Below are 22,175 nucleotides of genomic sequence, written 5' to 3'. Positions count from 1 at the left end.
TTATTTTCTATTATTCATCACAGATGGCTGTTGAATTGCCTTAGTGTAGGTAGTAAAGGGCCAACCAAAACCTGGAACTAAAACATGAATCTATCTTCCCTACTCTTTCCCTTTTATACCTATCCTGGCCATATATGATTAGCATCACTGAACTGGATGATCCCAGGCTTGCTTTATCTTCTTCAAAAACAAGAACTGACATCATACATTCAGCTATGTTTTCAAATGTGACCAGTCAAGTGCCTGAAATTTCACAGTTCAGTTTTTCCAGTCACAGCCATAATACATTATTAACTACTGCAGCTGCAAGAAAGTAAACTTAAAAGGCAGATCTAGCAAAAAAATTAAAATTTAAACCACTGTATTGCAACATTATGTGTGCAGCTTATCTATCATCACATTTGTATGTGACACATTAATGTGCAATTAAACAGCCTCACAATGAGAAATTAGATAAGTCCTTTTGTCCTGCAGTGACATCCTTGCAACATAAGACTGGCAAGTATTGAGGGCTAAAACTCCTATAATAACAAGCATAGCAATGCTAGAAACTATAAGTTGTAATTTTGGCTACAGAAGTTATATTCCTTTATTTCTCATTTGGAAAATGTTTGCCATATATTGACTGTTTCTGAAGTCTCCTTCATTTACTCATCCTAACTGTTTACTTCTGTTTCACCATGTTTCTCTTCTGCTCGTCCAGCACTGTCTCAAATCTCTCTCCAGAGCAGCAACAATGTATTGTGAAAGAGAGTGAATCAAGTTAATAGCCATGCTTGCTGCATTTAAGATGCATTAAAGAGTTGTAAGAGGAAAATGCAATTATGGAGAGACACAGTGCTTCCTCATTTTAGCTTTTTCTTTTTTTTTTTTCCCCCCCCCCCTGTTTTTTTGTTTGTTTGGGGTTTTTTTTGTTAAATGTTTGCTTGCTGGTTTGTATGCTTTCAACCACAGAAAATTTAAGGAAATTCTCTTGGGGTAGTAGGAATTCTATTTGTTTAACTCTCATCTATTTGTTTTAACTCACATTCTATTTGTTTAACTCACATCAGATGTCTGCCCTAAAACTGTATGTGATAGAAACGAATATAAGTTATCACTGATTCCATTTGTCTTTAACAAATGGCAGTAACAAATAATAGAGAATACACTGGATGAGTACGCAAAGGAAAATTTTGTAAAGGAATTGAGGAATCAACTGGAATAGAGGCATGAAAATAAAAATTATTTTCTTCCTAAATCTTTTTATTTAATTTTTTATATTCAGATTATATAGTTTAGCTTTTTGCTTTTTACAGTAGGGAATTCTTTTTGGTCCAAGATATTTTGCTGTGAACATATTCAAAATGAGCATGAGCTGACCCAGAACATGACTTAGTCAGCCACACGAGTGCAACACTTAAGTGCAATTAGTACCTGAATATCTACATCAGATGCATTACACATATCCTTTCTTCCTAATTTACACAGAAAAAGAAAAAAAAAAAAAAAAAAAAAAAGATCTGAAGAGCCTCCTTCATCTGCAAACATCTTAACAACCTACTCAAATCACCTGAATGCCCTCTATCAAATGCAGCCACCATGACCAGAACATGATAGTGGCTTGGTAGAGCCATCTACTGATTAAAGAGAAAAAAGGAATAGCAGCAAATAATTTCTTTCACCATTAATTTCAGATTAGGCAAAAAGCAAATCTATAAGAATCTTATAATTACTGAAAAAGGTAATTTTCAGTTTGAAATTTGTTACTAATTGTGGACTAATACCTTGGTTCTTTTAAATTGCTGTTTATTTAGGCAAAGTGGGTCCTGCAGCCAAAAGACTTTTTTTTCATGCTTTTAAGATTCACAAAGGTTATATTAACACAAGGCTTTAGGTAAAACACGAGACAGTCTGGCCTAGTGCATTTAGATCTTTCTGACTGGTGCTCTGAGCTTTAATAAGAGTTTGCTGTCTCTTATAAGATTAACATTTTTATTTTGATACAGTAGTGCAAATACCATGACGTCTATGCTAATATATACTATGGGAAGATAAAAACAAATAAATATTTTGAAAACCTTATTCTCCACATTTTAATTCTGTAACACCAGTTACAATAAAAAAGGGGAAGAAAGTCTCAAAGAAAAGAAGAATTGGAATAAGAAATTAAATCTAAACTTACACGATCATTAAAAGGAAAGCATTCTATTGTAGAGTCACCATACATATGGTTTACTTCATATTCATGCAGTAAGATGTGATTGTAAATTTACTGGTAGAAAATTAAACATAGAACTGTGGCATAATATTGTGAACATGCACATAGAGATTAAATGGTTAGGAAACGGAAGAGTTAATATTTCTACAACAATACCTAGGTCAAGAATGTAGTAGTCTGTTTTCCAGTGTGTCGTATTAATAATTTGTTTCTTTTTTTGTTTGTTTGGTTGGTTTGAGGTTTGTTTGGTTTTGTTTATTTCTTTCACTGAAGTGAAAGGAAAAGGAGGAAAGGCAGAGGCATGAGTTCATGATTTTGCCACCACAGCTGTTTGACCAGACCCTTTCCTATGTTAACAGAGCAGATAGATACATTTTGGTAACTGTTTCTTGGCAACAGGAAGGAAAGTATGTAACTATTTTTTTTTAACCCCCACAAAGAAGCACACAGCTTCAGAGTTAGAGAGCACGAACCTGTGGTACTACAAGTTATTTTGCATTTTCCATAATTCTTCCTGGAACTATCATCCTGTTCAAATTTTAGTAAAATCAACAGTATTTAGATACATTTTGCTGCATCTGTGGGTAACAGAATTATAATAGATAATAGATTCTGAATGAGATTGATTAAAGAAAAAAGTGCTACCCATTCTGTGGATATCTGCACAAGTTTGCCAAATAGTCTGGAAAAGTCGTTCTTGTGAGCTGGACTTGCAAAACCTCCAAGATTTTTAAAAGCACAGATAGCTACAGCCATTTTTGACTTGGAATGCGTCTCATATGTATATAATTAGTTTTGTTTAACCATGAACTCACCGACAAAAGTCTTTGGTTTTTCATCAGCCTTTCAAGGCTGGAACTACCTAACATTATGCACTTCTACAGAGGTTGCAGAGTCCTGAAGAAACTCAAAACCAAACACTTGTCTGTATTTGAAAAAGCTGTCCTGTTACTTATCTAAAACACCATGTAATATAATTTTTAATATTTTACACTGTCATAGACCCACATGGAGTTATAACTTACTTAATTGACTACTGTTTGAACCAAAATTGGTCTAAGGGGTAGAGAAAAACTTACAATTGAAGCAGACTATTAACTGAAATTTAAATACCTATTTTTTTTTATTAATGTATGTTTGGCATAATTTCCATTTAAACTGCAGAGAAACTTAAAACAATACTGACTACTGTTAGTTTTCTTAGTACACTCGATGAACACGCCCTATTTCTCATCCTCTGAGCATTAATATATACTGGATTAAAGCACTGTTCTAAGGCACTTCAACTATCTGCTCCTTTATACACATTCAGTTATGCCAATTAATATGCATTTTATGAACTGCGTGAGATGACATATATTGCTTGCAGAATATACTCAAGATACAGTATGTCCGGCAACAAAATTAAATAAGTCTTAATCTTAATCCTTCTCCCCATCCAACCAGGAGTGTGGAGAGCAAGCAGCTGTGTGGTACTTGGTTGTTGGCTGAGGTTAAAACACAATAATATGCAAGGACTAAAATCTCTGAATAGATGCACGTATTTTCAAACATGAAGGCAAAAATTCATTTGGAATTCACAGTAGTATCTGCTTTTCACTCAGATAATATCTTACATTTTCCTCTGCTCTAAGCTATGTATCCAGCATATGAAAAACACGCTAAGACACAGACAACTGGCACTTCAAGAGTGATATGTTATGTATGAAACACATTTCCATTTATTTCTCCTTTTAGCTTTTGGTACATAAACATCCATATAATAACATTATGTGGTAGTTTTATTACTACTATATAAGCTGAAACACAAATAACGATTTTAACTTATACTTCAGGAATGAAACAGCAGGTTAGTAGCTTAAAAAGGTACTGTATTACAACATAATAATACTGCGTTAAGAATAAATATGTTAGGATATCTCAGTTCAAGGACTAAACTTTTTAACATTTAAATACAATGGTTGTCCATTCATCCAGCCGACAGAGAAGCTTTTGTTGCATTCAGCTGAATGAAATGGTACCTTAGGAAATAGGTTTTGATACTAAGACTAAATTTTAATATTAGGAAGATAAAATTATTTATGTAGATAATCTTAGGCTTGTGAGTACAACTGGAGTTTCTTCTTTCATATGCTCTATTGCATCCCAGATCTCCTGACGCAATGCAAATCTAATAGTTGAATCTGTCCTCCTCCAAGAAAAAAAGAGAAACTGACATTTAAGAGTCATGTCAATTAGTGAGGTGAACATCCAGTTATCACTTCAACTACAGGCTTATTTCAGTACTACCTACGTAACATATAGCTCAAACATTTTTCCTGCTCTTCTGCTCAAAGAAAAACATTTCATTAGCCTCAAAGGGGAAATCTAATGATGCCACGTCCTGAAATACCTCATCGTCATTTGGTGCTTCAGAAAAGCCTGCTGTTTGTCCTCACACTCTTCACGCAAGCGTGACTGTTTCTCTCTAGTTAACAAATTTGAGCTTGCATTAAACCTTATCAGTAAACATGGCAGTACTGCAAAATCAGCAATTAAGGCCTCAATAGCTTCCACCAATTAGAGCTGTTGTGTGCCAAGAGCTACAGCAGAGACAGATTGTACGCTGGGGTTTATTAATTCATTCTGTTTGCAGTGGAACAGCTAAGTGCCTCTTTTCTGGCCACATCAAAGTAGATATAGTTGCTTTACAGTGACATATGCCTCTGTCTTAAAAATAAAATAAATAAATACATAAATAAAACCAACAACAACCAAAACCCCCATCCCCCAGGAGGCTGTGAATTTTTCATTTGCTATACCTGTTGCTATACAAACAGCACTTTTTAGTGGTTTCAGTTTTGAACCACCTAAACCTCCTTGGTTTTCCACCTCTGTACCCCCACGCCCTACCAGTGCTTTCCCTGATCCAAACAAAACTGTTGTACACATGCTTTGATGGGAACTTTATTCACATCAATGACCATTTCTTCATCAGTTTTGGGGGAGAAGGGAACTGTTACAATCAAGCTTTAGAAATTCATTTGCATAGACATGATATGCAGAAATGGATGACAAATTTAGATGGAGAAAAATCAGTAACAAAAAATAAAAAAAAATAAAATGAGACTTTGAAGGATAGCTTTAACATTTCAGATGTTAGAGTATAAGCTCTTTCAGGCAGAGATCACAAAGCTGTTAGGCATTTCGATTCCCCCTCAGCACAGTTCGACAGTGATTAATTTGCACTGCAGCAATAGAAATCATGAACAATTATAAGCTGTGGTTTTCCAAAGTGCTGCATATCTTCAGTATTTTTTTTATTTAAATGCAGATAAAGAGGCAGGCCTACAAGAAACCATATTAGAAAAGTCAGATTTCCTTCAGCAAGAGAATACAGTTAAGTCTAAATGTTAGAAAATGTCATTCACTGCATCTGTCAGGATAACTAGAATGCAATATTAACAGCTCTTCATATAACAGAGTGCACTTAATGTGATCATTAATATTTCAGACTGATTTTGAAACAGAGGAAAAAAGGAGAAACCAAGATGCATATGTAACAAAATTTATATTTCATGAACCTTAATTGCTATAACTATGGCACAGGGATTAAAGGCCTATGCCTAAGGCATCTGGTCCTGAGGACAAAATATTACACAGGCATTTCAATTTTTGGTTTCAGAAATTAAGCTTTTTAACCCTCCTGATTCCAAAGAAAAGCTGAAACACAAAATCTGAACAAATCCCATTTACATGGGATGCATTCCTAAAATTACTTATCTACCTAGAAAAAGAATTTCGAAAATGAGGAACTGCTCTATTCAGCTTAGTTTTTAATAGCATTTTCTGGGATTGACAGAACTTTACTTTATAAAATTGCTGTAACAAAGGAATGAACGAAACTTGACCAAAATATTCACTGCTATGGTGAGCCCTGGGGCTGATGTGTAACACCTGCAAATACATACACTTTCAGAGACATTTGCAAATCAAGGGCAGATTTGACCCTCCTTAGCAGAGGTGTTTTCTCTGTATTTTTATATAAATTCATTGCAAGCCTAACTTACTGAAAAAAACCTACTGACAATTAAAAACTAAATATCTATGTATTGCTAGTTGAGCTTCTTCCATTTTCACTATTTCAGTCATTATCATCCTAACAGCTATGCAGGCAGCTATGCTTCGCTTTATAGCTGTCTAAAGCTGACTTCAAAGGGTGGCAAGTAGCACTCTCCATTTCAAATCCCCCCGTACAACTCCATTCATCTATTGTAAACTCAACTCAGGCACGAGCATCAGTAAGAGCGCAGCTGTGGTACTACTGTGGGTTAGCTCAGGTCAACAAAAATCAATATCATTTACAATTTCTCACATTTTCCTAGACTGAAAAGCCTAACATAGTCTGAAGGAGACTGTATTTCTTCATATGCTTTTCTACTAACAAGTAGATATTTGGCCCGTTAGCTCAACCCTTTTAAATTAGTGCAAGTAAATCAATTAAGTATATCAGGAAGTGTATCCGTTTGTTTAAATGAGAACAGGTATTTACTCTTTCTAGTAATTTGCAGATTACAGAATGGAAATATGTTAACTTTGCTATCAGAAGATCAATTATTTATCTACAGGTTGGTCTAGGATATGTTTCAGGTACAACAGGGGACTGGATTCCGAACCGAACAAGAGGCATCACCTCACTACAATTTCAAACTCAATTTTCTTCATATTGCAGCAGAAAGGTTCACGTTGAATATTGCTTTTTAGGAGAAATTACTTTAAGCCACAGAATAACATTGTACAGAAACACAGCAGAAACTACTGGTTTGTTTTTTCAGAGGAGAAAAAAAACAAACCTAGGCAAAAATTCTTTTCCGACATTAAGAGTTCTGGAAAATACACCTCCAAAAACATTTGGAAATGTTTTTAACCCCTGAGTTCTCTTAGGACATAAACTGCATTACGGTATGATTGTGTCAAAGTTATGCCAAAAGCATTTACAAATAACATTTACTTTTCTATTTTCTCCTTCAGTTCAAAAAATCCCAAAGCAATACATCAAAACACTATATGTATATTATTGCATAAAAGCTGCTACAATAACATTTATCAAGTATGTACAGTATGAGGCCCACCAGTAAAAATTTTCCTCTCATTGCCCAATCTCACCTAACTGTGTTCCATGGCTTCTCCACAGATGCCTCCTTATATATCATTGTGCAGCTTCAGTTTTTGAAGCACCTCAGAGGCGTAATTCCAATGGTTTGGCAAGTGTTATCCGCTGGCTGGTAAGCTGTTATCATTAGCTACAGCTCCCTTTCACAATTTGTAAGCATTAACTTCATTCCAAATGATCAGGAAACGTTTGAAGAGAGTCATCTCTAATGATCCTCTGCAGGCATTCAGAACCAATTCTTCAAGATAACCTGAATGCCTGAAATGGTAGTATATAACCAATATCCTGCTTGGCCTCTGGGTCTTGGGCAAGTTCTGTACTGTGCAATGGCTTATGTTCCAGAAATAGAGCCTTTGCATTAACATGTCTACTCTACCTTAAAAAAACTGCAGTATTCTGGTTTACTAAGAACTCTGGGACCATAAAAATAATTCCATTGCTTTTCTGCAATAACATCAGCATAGAAATGTCTGCTTCCTTTCTTTTGCTCCTTATTCTTTCTGCTATATTTTAATATTTATATATTTAAATACATCTTACACCATTATCATGAATAACAGCTGTTAGAGATTCTGTTCCAAAAAGGGAAGTTAGATCGTCAAATTTTTTACTCTGCTCTTTGTAAATCTCACTTTCACCAATTCACACCAGCTACAATTTACATGCAAATGTAGATTTACTGCCGAGAAACTTTTTGCCTGTTGCACAGCTTTTCCTGCTGTTTGATCCTATTACATGCCAGAAACAATTAAAAATGTACCTATACAGAATAGCGAGATCTAATGAGAGCAACAATTACATCCACCAAACCCAGCTGATCTAGTTCATCTATACTTTTGTATTTACAGTAAAAAATAGGATATTTGCCTATTTTTGACATTTCCCTTCCTTTTATTCTTCTTTAGGATGGGTCTAAATTAGAATTTTCATTATTAAAAAACCCTAAACCTCAGTATTATTAAATTATTGGAAAAAATGTAACATGATCAAGGAACTGGGTTTCATTAAAGACATTACTATCTTAAGTATGTTGACACTCCATACGCTTAAGAGTATATTCCACCAATACACATCATATTAACGAGGGCTGCCCCATATCCTTTCAACTTTTTGCTTTGAGCTGTAACCTACTGCAGGGAATACAAATCTTCCAGTGATTTCAAAAGGCTGCAGGAAATTATTTTTTTTTTCCGATTAAAGGCAAACCAGTATGCTAACAATATTAGCTGTTACAAATCCTCTTTTGGAAGTGCTCATGCAAGCATTACTATTCTGGACAAACTGTAATTTAACTACTTTTTAACTTCATACATTTCTTTCTTTTCAATAAATGCTTCTGTAGTGCTTTTTAATTGCACATACTGTGTATGTAGATTTCCTCAAAAAACAACACATTTTGTCATCTCTAGACTCTGCAAGTGGACTCAACTGATTGTTCCTACAACCTGCACAAAGTCCCACAGACCTTCCTCTATGGGACTATGCAGATACATGCTCCCTGTGCTGAGCTCCGAGATATTAATGGGTAAAATGTGCAACTTAACGCTAGGTATTACTATTACTTAGCGGAAAGCATCACATAAGTCTAGAGGGTATGGGTTTTTCAAACTTTTTTTTTTTGTGGAAGAATATGCCTTTTATAAAATTTGGAGATAAGAAAACTCTGTCATCTTATCAAAATCTGACCAGCAATACACCACACTAGAAAACAAAAAAGATGTTGCAGTAATCTCTAAAACTTCTCCCTGCTTAAAATAAGATTGTTGCATTTTGTGACATGCATTTGGCAAATATGGCTAATTTCTGCATGTCTGGGTCAGAAATTTATATCCACAACTTCAGATCAGTAACCCTATTGTCTCATGGACTGTATTCAGCTTTCAGAATTCTTCTGCCAGACAAGATGTGAATAATTGTACCTTTAACATTTTCAGTTTTACAAGTGAAACTACTTTTATAAGTGAAACCATTCAAGATGAGATTTTTCTTTATACACAACAAAAATAAAATAACTCAGATACCTGAACAAATGCTGACTGTGAAAAAAGACATTTCACAGAAGAATTCAATTAAATGTATCTTCCAAACAAAACTAACAGTCTTCATAAAATATTAAAATAGACAGTGAACTTGCCTGAGCAAGAGGGTTGGACAAAATGACCTCCAGAGGTCACTGTCAACCTCAGCCATTCCATGGTCTTGTGAATCAAAACTGTTAAAAATTCTGATTTATTCTCATGTATTTTGTACAGTGGTAGCACCCAACAACAGCTTTGATCGTTATCAGTGCTAGCCAACCTATATATCTAAATTGAGAATTTAACATAAGTTTATAGTTGAAGCAGACAAAATAAAGAAGTGGTGGATGAAAAGAGATTATACTCATTTTACAGACAGAAAAGTTAAGCTCAGGAAGCCTGTTTCCTATTTCCACTAACAGCATTCACTATGCTGGCAGCATAAGGGCCCTTAATGCAGCTTTAAATTTAATTTATGTAGTGTACAGGGGGCTTAGTATAATTGAGAATAAGAATGGAATGAATCAAAATGCAAGATTACAAATTACATCTCTGAAAAAGACTAAAATTTAACTCTTCTCATAGATAGTCCAACATGTAAGCACAAAGATTTCTGTGTTCTAGACTGTGGTTATTTCATTAACAGTGCAAAATGCTCAAAAACCTTACTGTAGTTTAAGATACAAGGACAATAGAAAGTAAAAATAAGTAAAATATCTCTTATTTCCTACCCCTCTTGCTACAACTATGGAAAATTTACCTTCAAGCTTTGTTGTTAGGATGCTGCTGTTCTTTTATACACATACATATGTATACACACATAAAGGTTTTTCAAATTAAAGGACTACAGCAGCATTACATTTCTCCTCGCTCTCAAAAAATCTTTGGGTATTTGTATCTCTCTAAGTCTCAGTCTTGTCAGGATTATCAGTAACAGTATTCATGGATGGAGTTCAAAAAACTAACTACGAAAATAATAATACCAAGCATCAAATTCAGTACTACATACAGAGTTACAGCTTAATATATCTTCACTACCTCTTTGATACTCAGAAGTCAATAAATATATTCTCAGATATGAAACTTAAGCCGTCCCAGGTGATGAGTCTCAAGCTCTCTTGGACAGTAGGTAAACACCATGCAGCTTAAGAACAAAAATGGCTAATGTAAGAGTAGACAATCTGACCAACACAGCATTTGGCCTTGCATAATCGATGGATGAACAAGAATGATGCTAATTAAGAATTATACGAGAAGCTGAGGACCTTCAGTGCCTGCTACACATCAGATCTTAAGGCATTTAGAAACTGCAAGGACCATGCACTGATCAGGTACAGCTTGCTTTTTTTGGGCCAAGAAACCCCTGTTCTTTTTCTGTCTTGTAGGAAACTCCACATCCTGCTGAGGTATTCATAGACACAGTTTAAAACTACAGTTTAAAGAAGAAAAATAATTATCATTCAGAGAAAGTAGTATTATTCTAATTGCATCAACAAAAAATACTTTTCATCAGCAGAACAATTTCATTTGAAAGTACTTTATTATTATCATACTAATCTAGTGATTATTAATTTAGTATGTGGTCAGTTAAAATGGAAGATTTCTCCATTCTTAGTTAAGCCTCATGTTATTTTTTCACATTCTTTCATCATACTTGGACTAGAAAATGTAGTTACTGTAATGTAATTATCAAAGACTATATTCTCTACAAGTAGTTTGATAAAGAAGAACAAAAAAATAAAAGCAATGATAATAAATACAGATTATATTTATTTATCACAATAACGCCTAAAGGCCAACCACAAGCAATCTCCTCTTTCTAGGCACTGTACAAAGACAATAATTATGACTACTCCTTCAGAAAACTCTTTTGTATTATTATTTTGTAAGATCGCATATATTCGTTTCTCTTTGCAGGAAAAAAAAAAGCTTGCATGAGAAAAGAGAATATACCAGTTCACTCTGAGGGCTGAGGACCTTAGAGTAACAGTGTCTAAAAAAAATATTCCAGGGACAAAGAACAGAGGGTGTCAGAAGTACGACGAGCTTTCTGCTAAAAAGTGGTCCTAATTTGGTTCTACATAGTGAAAAACTTCTGATATTAAATTTTGTTATTAATTCTTTTTGCAATAAACAGGTACAGGGGTACCTTCCTCGAGCGGGTAGACAATGTGTAACCTTTTCCCCAGATCTAGTTAATGCCGTGTGCTTCTAAATCCCTACTGACACATTAATGTATACAACATTTCCAAAGTTCAGTCCTGATAAACTGGGGATGATGAGGACCAGTTTGGCAAATGAACAACAGAGAGAAAGAAGATCTTTTAAAAGATTTACCACTTTCATTAATTATCTTCCTAATTTATGTGCATCTGAAGTGAACAGTAATTCCTGTGAGGCTCCATTTGCATGGTCTTGTAACCTCTCAGTATGATAGTAATGACACATTTCACACATTACAATCGTTAAAAAGCCGCAAAATCTGGAAGACTTAGTAGAGCTCACTGAAAAGAAGTACATTTCATTAATACCTTACAGACTGCATTACTTTCTTCCTTAATTTCTAAGTAGACTTCAGTATTAACATCCATCAAAATTCTTCAGTTTTAGTCTCAGATTTTCAAGAAAGACTCTGCCTAAGAGTCAATAAGAGTACTCCTGGAGTCAGTAGATACAATTCTCACACCAGCTGAAAATCTCACTGAAAAACTCTTGACTTCTACCAGTTATAGCGGTTTCTGAGCTGCGCTGAACAATCACACAAATTTTCTTCTTAGATATGATGTGTGGGGATGTTTCCTGAACAGTAAAAAAGTAGTAAAAGAAAGCAACCATTTATGTGACACAGAAGTGTCAAGATACTGCAAACTCTACTTTCCCTCAACTTTTCTAAGTTTGCAGTTTTGTCCTACCATATACAAACTTTCTCCACAAGATTAAAAGGTTTCCTTCTTTAGCTTTGTTGACTTTATTACAGACATTTCATTGTATTTAGAACTATGTATTTTACCTGGAAAAAAAAAAAAAATCACCTAAATGATTAAATAAAAAACACTGATTTTTTTTTAATCTTAGAGATGCATTGCAAACTGAAGAGATTAAAACACAAAATGCTGAACAACATTTGCAATTATTATTTTCAATATAACAGATCTGAAAGGCTACAGTATAACATACCCACATTTTGCTTCAATAACACATTATTAAAGAGCAGTGAGGGATATAATTTAGCATCTACACATATTAAAGTATTTTTCACCTTCAACAACGAGAATACTTAACATTACTCAGTATGACTGCATATGAGTATATTAACTACATCATGGCATTTGTGAAAAGCTGTTCAACTAGCACATCTTTTACAAAGCCTAAAATAAAAGACAAACTTTCCAGTGTTGTGTGGACCCAAAACCCTTTATTTGTACATTTATTTTTTTTAAAAAAAGGAGAGGTTCTTTAAAAAACCTCCTCTTTAGTTCCTATCTAAAATGTGTTCTCTGTACACAGTCATATATGTATATATATAAATGTACAACTAACAACTGATTCACATATGCTGTTGCCTGAATATGTTGTTGCCAGGCAACCGCTCTAAAGCATTTTGCACTGCTTGCAAAAATCTGAATGAATGATTCAAAGAGAGATTATTTCTAAAAAAACTAGGAAGAAAATTCACTACTGGAATTACATGCAAAATTCCTTGTGTATTTCAAGGACTCATAGCGAATGTTCCTTCTACAATTAACGATTCGAGAAAGGACAACTCCTTTGAGCAGGATTTGAAGGGCATTTTACAACAAGGAAATTCATGTTCTATGCACACAGCTAATGTTCCTGCCCGGACTCTGAACCAAAGCCACCCAAGTTAATGGGTACCTTTAAACTGACTTCGGGGTCTTTTCATCGAGCCTTTAATGTCCATCTTAGGACAAAAATGACAGGCTCCTAAATGAAAAGAACCAAACCAGAAGGCCATCACCTTACAGAAGATACAAATAAACTCTCAAAATTTTACCATCTCACAATACACAAGGGAAAGAGATCGAGTTTACAAACACTTCTCCTTGTGTAATCTTTGTATAGCTAAGGTGTAATCTCACTAAGGCTAATGATATTATGCACAAGAGTAAAAATAGAAGCATCTATAATCCACTGATAACATGGATGTGATATGCCATCTGCAAAAGATAAACTATTTGTCCCTTTAAATATGGACCATCCATTACAAAATTAATAGAACTTTGGCTATCAGACCTCTTGAGAATTAAGAGATGGAAAAGCACATCAAGAAAAGCAACTGGGGAACACAGCAATTCCAAAGTGCTTACCACAAGCCTGACTCACAAGTTTCTTTAACAACAAACATTAGCATAAAAAAAAAAAAAAAAAGTTCGACTTTCGTTCTTGTTTACAATGGCTGCCATATATTTCTTTCCATTTCCTGCACAATATGCTTAATCAATATGAACTGGTCAAAAGCTCAAAATGATTGTTCTTTCCATAATGACCAAACTGGAAATCCATATATTTTCCATTTAATTCCTCAAATCCATTCATTTAACTGTAGCAACAAGAAGTATTGAAAGCAGTAATTATTGGTATTTTAAATTATACTTTCTCTTATTATTAAGTAGTAAATGTGATTAGCTCCTTTAATGGATTACAGTGAAATCCTTTTAATTCCATATTTCAGGTGGTCTTGAACTAGCATGAAAAAGGAACTGTTTTACATGGAAGGAATCTGGCATCTAAATTCTGTCAGTCTGGAGCTTTACAAAAATTTTAAAAAAATCATTATAAATAGGAATTAAGTTTTTATAGTTTCATTTGAATTATTTTCATGCACTGAGACGTAACTCATAGTTTAGGTCATCCTCAGGATGCAGTTATAAACAGCAATCTCAGTGCTTTCAAACAAGCTGAGCAGATTTCCCATAGAAAATAGTATAAAATAATCTATGGAAAAGATATCCATTCCAAGCTGCATTATTTTCTTGGGCTTTTTCATTTGTTTGGTTCTTAGAGTATGCTATGGCAATTCGAAGTAATAGAAGAACCTTTACTTGGCCCTCTGATTTCATCATGACCCACTAGCAAAATCGTTGCCATCAATCAGTTAATCTCAAACTCAGGACATTTTGCAGATCCCTTCACTTTCTTCACCCTAAATATATACACAACTTCAAGCAAATGTTAGGATTTTGTAAGACACATACTGCACTACTCCAAGAGGAACCAAGCTGCAATCAGAGGTTCATATTCATAGCACTGCTAATGCTGATTGATGAAGACATGGTTGACAGCAAAAGGAGAAACACTATGTTCATTTCCAGAAAAGGTACCTGCAATGATCCAACAGTATAGTTAAAATAGGGGGGTGTTATATGCTAAAACTTTGCATTTGGTGACTAAGAGCAACCTGTTACTTATTACTCAATCAAGATGACTGACAGGTACAATTTTCTCTTCAGATAGCAGTATTAAAGTTGAACCACTCAGAACCACTCAGGAAATAATTCTACTTAGTATGTGGAAACACAGGAAAATCAGTATTTATTCACCAACCTTGTGAAAACTTTTGATAGATAGGATTCTTTTGTTCTGTGACCAAAGCATGCCAAAAAAAAAAAAAAAAAAAAAAAAAAGAAAAAGAAAATAATAAAAAAAGACAAAAAAAATCCCCATACAAACAAAAAGATTATTACTTCGAAGGTTGATATGGGTCAAAACAAGACTATAGAAGTGACACAATGCTCAGTTTTAATTAGACTTCCTAATGTGACATCAAATTGTTTTTCATCTAAGGAACAGCATTTCTCCAAGGCATGAAATCCCCACAGCTTAGTTTATTAGGAGGCAGCAAAGGGATTCCAATCTGCTACAATAAAGTTTCAGCCTATGAGCACAGCCAGTGCGGTATAAAATTGTGTCATATGAATTTTAATGTGACACAAGTATGAAAGATTCCAAAAGAACAAAGGGAGCACAGTCCTGTTCCATGCTACACAAATGACCTCCACTGATCTGAACAGCACACCACATTACAATCAAATTTATTTCAAAGGAGGGTCACACAGGTCAAATGTAATGGCTGCAAGAATGAGGTATTTCCTTTATACAGTATGAGAGAAAAAGCAAAACATCAAACAGCACAGGAATGCCAGAATACTGAAAAGAAAGGCATATTTAGGCTTCAAGAAAACAGATTTTAAAAAGATGTTTTAATTATAATTATCCTCACTGACTACAATTTCTAGGTTTCAACGACACTTGTGATACCTCAATGAAGATGTCATGTATACATGCGAGACTGACTACTACATGGGCTTTAATATGTATTTAAAATTACAAGGCACCACAGAAACGTTTTAAGTACAGCTCATGCTGAACAAAAGTAAGGAGACAAGCTAAGTGGCCTAACTGGCTGGATGTCTCTTCATGGCCTGATAGCTCCATGGCAGAAACAGTGATATTCCCAATGGAGGCAGATGTCAGATAACAGAGAGGCTGGTAAAGCTCCTCATTTTGGCAAGCTGACTATCTGACTCTACATCAAAAGAAGCTACTTTAACAACCTAAAGATATGAGAAAAATGAAGCCTACTTGAACATACTGGACTGTCAGAAAATATACAGGAGTCCATTAAGACGCAAATCCAATGGTAGACTTGATGATTATGGTGAAAAGGCTGCAAAAAACTCTTGATGATCAGGTATCACTTAAAAAAAGTAAAGAGCAAGCTATCACATACCTCTTGCCATGTATTTCCATCAAGACTTAAGTCTCATCTTTGATTTCAAATAACCTTTCTCAATAGAATCACTTATTGGTAGCAAAATAGCTCCAAGTTCTGACCATGGTTCAGTCTGGACGTTTGTCCATCCTCCATGACTGGTGACAGCACTCATGCGTACTATGAAACCAATTTGCAGCTATGTGGGGGGTAGGTAGCCAGGGTAACAAGTATTTAAAGAAAGGTACAGCTGTAATAAATCAGAGGTAAACATCTTATACCTTGGGGAGGAGAGGGAAATCATAAACAGTTTATATTTTATGAAGTACAAAAATCAATAAAAGGAGGTAATCAGAAGACGACTTACAACTTGGGATTCTGAAAACAAAATTCTTGGAAAACTAAATTCTACCAGACCAAATCAAAGATTGTTATTGTTGGATTTTTTTTTTTTAATAAAATTAAATACGCTATCTGATCTTGCTCTATGGTATTATGTCACTCAGTTTTACCTGAAACTTAATAGGTTACATTATATTGAAGTATCTTCCATTTGATTCCCAGCCAGGGCTCCCTCAGTCACAAAACAAGACAGAGTAAAAGTTGCACTGGAAGAATTTTAGTAATGAGTTGGCTACCAGCCTTAAGGTTAGAATTACTTTTATTGCCTAAGTCTAGCACTAAAATTGGTATTAGTCACCACGGCTCTCCAAGTTCTAATCAATCTACTTTTCAGGAGACATCGCAATATACAAAGAATGTAGACTATTATGACCAAAAAAAAAAAAAAAAAAAAAAAGAATCAGTGATTTCCAGTGTATAAGAATGAAACATAACCAGCAAGAGATACAATTCTATTAACATATTTCAATATTATTTTACCCTTAATTTCCTGAAGCCATAGGTCTCCTCCCTCCTTTCAATTTTTGGAGGTTAAAAATATTCATTTGTTAACAGACATTTATATCCCTGAAAACTGCTGTATTCACCTACATTATGACAGCTCTAGTGCAATTTATTAAGGTTTGGACTTTGAGACAGACACAAGGGAAAAAAACTCACAAACCTTTAATGTTTCACATGGTGAATAAAAATTGCATTAATTTAAAAATTCAGTCACAAGAATCCAATTAGCTATGGATATATACGCACATATTCATACCTTTCAACCATCACACTCATTTGAATTTTGATGCTTTTTTCTATAAAACATAATCCATTTTACATTGTACTTAATAGATTTATTCAGATGTGCATCTCCATATGTCATATTTAAGCTTATACCACCACCTGCCTGAGGCTGTATAGTCTGAATCGTTATCCCCATACACCTCTTCAGTAGGAGAAAATCCTCCATTGATACTGTCTGAACTGTTTCACTTCTGCTTAGTGTAGAAGTATGATAATCACTCTGACCATTAACAACATCCACTCAAAAAAAATGGAGTTATATTTCCACCCCCTCAAAAAAATCAGATTGTCTCAAAATAAAATATTCAAGCTACTTAAGATACGCTGCAATGACATATCACTGTTTTCATAATTTCATTTTCACAAGTCAGCAAGTATCATCCAAGATTACTGTAATATGAACTCCCCATTTGTTGCATACACACTACACACATAGGTATAAAAAAGTATTTGCATATAGAGAGATATGCATATACATAATTTCACACTTAAAGGACTCTGAGATGCCTTCAAATACAGATTTGCAAATCAAATAGATTAACCCTGCTTCCAGCTACCAACATCAAGGTGATGGGACACCATTATCTCACTGCTTTGTGTTGGGCCCATCTAATAACATTGAAGAGCTGAGGAAAAACTGATGAGCAAAGGTTAAGCAGAGGACTGCCAGAAACAAAGTAAGGCTTACAAATTGCTTCTTCAGATAGACTAATGATTGACTGATGCATGGAGTGACTCTAAGGATGCAAAATCATTAATAAGAGCATCCATTCTCTTTGAATTCACACCATCTCTCAAACATTTGAGTTGGTGCTATTAAGGGTTGGGACCAAACTCTTCTGTGCTCTTTTGGAACAGCCCTGCTGAGGCACTGAAGTGCTCCAAAGGTCAGCTTATGATTAGTCTCCCACCATCCTGCACACTGTGTCTGCAAGCAAAGCACAGCATCTGGGAGGAAGTGAAAAGAGGGGAAGAGGAGGAGATAAATATTAGCACTGTGATAAGCTCAGAGCACAACTTGGAGGATGGGAGATTTCACATGGCCCCTGCTCTGTTAGGTTTCAATGGAAGCGGGGAGAGGCAGTCCACCTTCCTGGAGGGGAGAACACATAGCAACCGTGTACTTTTCTCTACCTGGAGAAAAAAACATGGGTGAACCCAGAGAACCACTCTGAGCCCCAGCCAGGTTCAGTCTCTAGCTCACAGTGACCCTGGTCTTTTGGGATTATTGGCACCAGCAGCAGCCTGAATGCTTCCAGCTCCCCTTAGCCTTCTCATTCTCACACACACGAAGGGTAGGAGAAAGCCCGAACTGATGAGCCCTGGGACCCTCTGAAGTTTAGGAAACACTGGGCCCTAAACGCTCTCTGCTCCAACTTCACTGCCCCTTCAAGGCTTGCTCTGCCCCAGCAGGGAAAGTGCTCGTGGCCAATCTGATAACATAGCGATATCTTCGGCTTCACTGAGCATCCCAGTGGGTGTAGAAGCCAGTCATCCTCAGCTAAGACGCGGCCCCTAGTTTTGATCACTGCCAGCCTCTGCATCTGCCTTTCGGTCCAAGTGTGTCTCACCCCCTTCCCTCCCTCCCTGCCTGCCGCCCGTGCCGCTGCAGGCTCCCCTTCCCCAGCACCCATGCCCTCGGGCACCAGCCCCCCACCCCACTTTTCTCAGTTACTCGTGGGCTGCTCTGATACCAGCCTCCAATATTTTCAGACTTTGCCCTGACTGAAGACACCCCCTTCCCAAAACGAAAGGGGGATGGAAGGAGAACCTGTGCACAAAGTTTTTACAGATCCTGCCTGCGCCTTCCTCACGCATCCAAGCCCCAACAGGGCGAGGGGCAGGCGCGGTTAAAGATAACCAAGGATAGGGTGTCTGCCCTGGCCTGACCTGTGGGACTCGGAAGGACGCAGGGACGGTGCGAAGCTTTCAGCGGACAGTGACCCTGGAAGGCGCTCGCTGAGAAAGAAGGGAGGAGCGGCGCCTTCCCGGAGAAGGAGCGGGGCGAAGCCGGCTCTCTCCGAGGTGCACCGACAGGGCATCCCCACCGACCTCCACGAAGAAGAGAGCGAAGTCCGAGTAGCAGGGGCGGCGGCAGCAGCAGGTCGCCGCGCCCAGCGCTGGCGGCGCCGGCCCGGGGCACCGCCGCCCCTAGGGCCGCCCCCCGAGCCGCCAGCGCCTCGCCCCCACCCCGGGCAGCCCGGCGAAGGGAGAGCTCACTCACCCCCAGCTTCCTGCTACGGATTTTCACGTAGCCCTGCTTGACTATATCGTTAAAGTTGGAGGCCATGGCCAGCGCTGCCTGCTTCCTCCGCTCCGCGCTCGGAGTCCCCCTTCGCCGCCGCCACCTCCTCCTCGTCCTCCTCTCCCCCCGGGCCCTCCTGGGTGCCGCCGGCCGCCGGCTCCCGAGGCGTCTCTGGCATTCAGGCAGCGGCGGGCGCCGCGCTCCGCTCTGCACTCCTCCCGCGGCTGCTCTGCGCCGCGCTGGGGACGGGTGGCGGCAGCTCCGCTCTTCCGCCACCCGCCCGCTCGCTCCCTTTCCCCGCGCCGCCGCCCTGCCCGCCGGCCCAACCCGGCCCCGCTCCGCTCCACCCGGCGGCGGCTTCGCGGCTGCCCGCGCCTACGGCCGGGGAGGCGGGCGGGGCGGCGGGCGGAGCGCAGCGGGGACACCGCCCCCGGCGCCGCGGCCGCGGAGCCCGCCTCCAGCGCCGGCTCTGCCCGCTGCCGGGGCTCGGAGGCTGCCCGGGCCAGGGTCCGCGAGGAGGCGGTGCCCGTGTCCCGATGCCGGTGGGGGTAAGCCCCCCGCCACTGCCACCGCCTCCTGGCAGGACGCAGAGCTGAGGCCAGATGTTCTCCTCGGGATCGGCGGTTTTATCCACTTGTCTCCACGCTGTCACGGGAGGCAGATCCCTTAGGAAATACGGCCCAGGAGGGCATCTTTCTGTGTGTGTATCCAGGAAGCCGAGTAGTAGACGCCCACCACCCAATATTCAAACATTGTGTCAACACGACTAGCTCGGTGAAACAAATACCTAAACTACAAAAGCAAAAGCAAAAAAAAAAAAAAAAAAAAAAAAAAGCACAATTCCATCTGAACTTGAAAAATGAGGTGTCGCACATGGGCATTCTGTGCCCTCCACAGTGATGACCATGTCTTTAACTACTTCAGCTGCTTATTGAGGTGGATCTAGCAAAAAGAATGACTTCTGGGGAAAGAAAAAAAAACAAAACAAAACCAAATAGATAATGTTTAGAAGAGATTAGGAAGAAAAAAAATATTTAGACTTGCTTGTGTTTACTTTAGTCATATGCAAAGCAGGGATGGACAAGAATGAACCTAAATTGCTTCAGAAAGAAAAACTACAAATGTTTAGGATTGACAAGTGAGTACCTTATTATTGTTCTATAAACTTGTACTTCATAAATGCTTTCAGTGATAAAAGTTCGATTTTTATGATAAGCTTAATAAAAGCTTCATAAGCTCTTTTCCTACATATCTACTTTCTACTGCACCATTGCCCTGAAGTTTTATGAATCAGAATTTGCAGCATATGGCATGCTACAGGCTGGGGCAAGGAAACATATTTCTATAGTTGTAAGTTTGTCAGATTTATTTCAGATTTTCAAAATCAATAGACAATATTCTTAGCAAATGGATTATGAAGTTTCTTATAACTTAGTTGGTTTTGTGTATCCAGCCTTCTGCAAATTAGAGTTTCTCCATAAACTCTTCTGAACTTACATCTAGAGATTAATCTTGCAGCAAATAGAAAAGATACAATCTAGAAAATTAATTACAGTGTTTGGGTGATGGAATTATAAGGAAAAGCTTTGTATCTTCACTCTATATAACTACCTGAAATACTGCTTCCAGGAATCCTCAGCATAGGAAAGACACAGACCTGTTAAAGTGGGTCCAGAGGACAGACACAAAAATGATCAGAGAGATGGAGCACTTCTCCTATGGAGAAAGGCTGAGAAAATTGGGGTTGTTCAGCCTGGATAAAAGGCGGCTCTGGGGAGACCTCACTGTGGCATTTCAATACTTGAAGGCGGCCTATGAGAAAGATCGGGACAAACTTTTTAGCAGGGCCTGTTGCAATAGGACAATGGGTAGTAGTTTTAAATGAAAAGAGGGTAGATCTAGACTAGGTATAAGGAAGAAATTTTTTACCATCATGGTGGTGAGACAGTGGAACAGGTTGCCCAGAGAGGTGGTAAGTGCCCCATCTCTGGAAACATTCAAGGTTAGACTGGACAGGACTCTGAGCAACCTCATCTAGTTGAAGATGTCCCTTATTGCAGGGGGCTGAACTAGATGACCTTTGAAAGTCCCTTCCAACCCAAACCATCCTATGATTCTATGTGGGGGAAATGGGAGATAAAAGCGAAAGCTTGCTGTTACTGGTTTCCAAAACATTTTTAACTGTGCTGAAAGTATTTTTGCTAGTCCACCGTAAGCCAGCTATAGCATCCCATTCAAAAACAAAACAAACAAAATCCCCAGAATCTTAATATTATCATCTGAAGACTCTTGCATATTCGTTGACTACTGTTGGCTTTACATGTAAGTTTAACGAGTGTGAAATTATGATACCAGGTCAAGAAAACTCTCATTCCCCAGAATAATACTTTTTATTTGTTCTAAATTTTTTGCCATGGCCAGTTAGTAAATGAAACAGATGAAAGTTTAGCTGTCCTTTTATTTTCTTAACTTGATTCCTGTTAATATGAATTTTGGAACATCTGCTAGGGGTAAGATGCTGTATTATTTTTATTCAAGCAAAAACTTTTATATAATTATGCAACTGTTTATAAAAGATATGATGATGAAAAGAAATAGACAAAAAAACTTAGCCTGTATCCAGTTGTGGCTTCCTA

General features: G+C 37.6%; 1 protein-coding gene across 1 annotated transcript in view; it reads right to left on the bottom strand.

Annotated features, from left to right (window-relative positions):
• The window catches only part of DOK6 (docking protein 6), a 236,143-nt gene extending 216,246 nt beyond the window's left edge, over window positions 1-19,897 (bottom strand). The window contains 1 exon segment of the mRNA XM_030494069.1: window positions 19,519-19,897. Coding sequence (XP_030349929.1) covers window positions 19,519-19,584 — 66 coding nt within the window. The 5' untranslated portion in view covers window positions 19,585-19,897.
• Between the last annotated feature and the right edge of the window lie 2,278 nt (window positions 19,898-22,175).

This window comes from Strigops habroptila, chromosome 1 (assembly GCF_004027225.2).
Source record: "Strigops habroptila isolate Jane chromosome 1, bStrHab1.2.pri, whole genome shotgun sequence".
In the NCBI taxonomy this organism is placed as follows: Eukaryota; Metazoa; Chordata; class Aves; order Psittaciformes; family Psittacidae; genus Strigops; species Strigops habroptila.
Note: the sequence above shows the minus strand (reverse complement) of the source record. Positions and strands in the feature narration are given on the sequence as shown.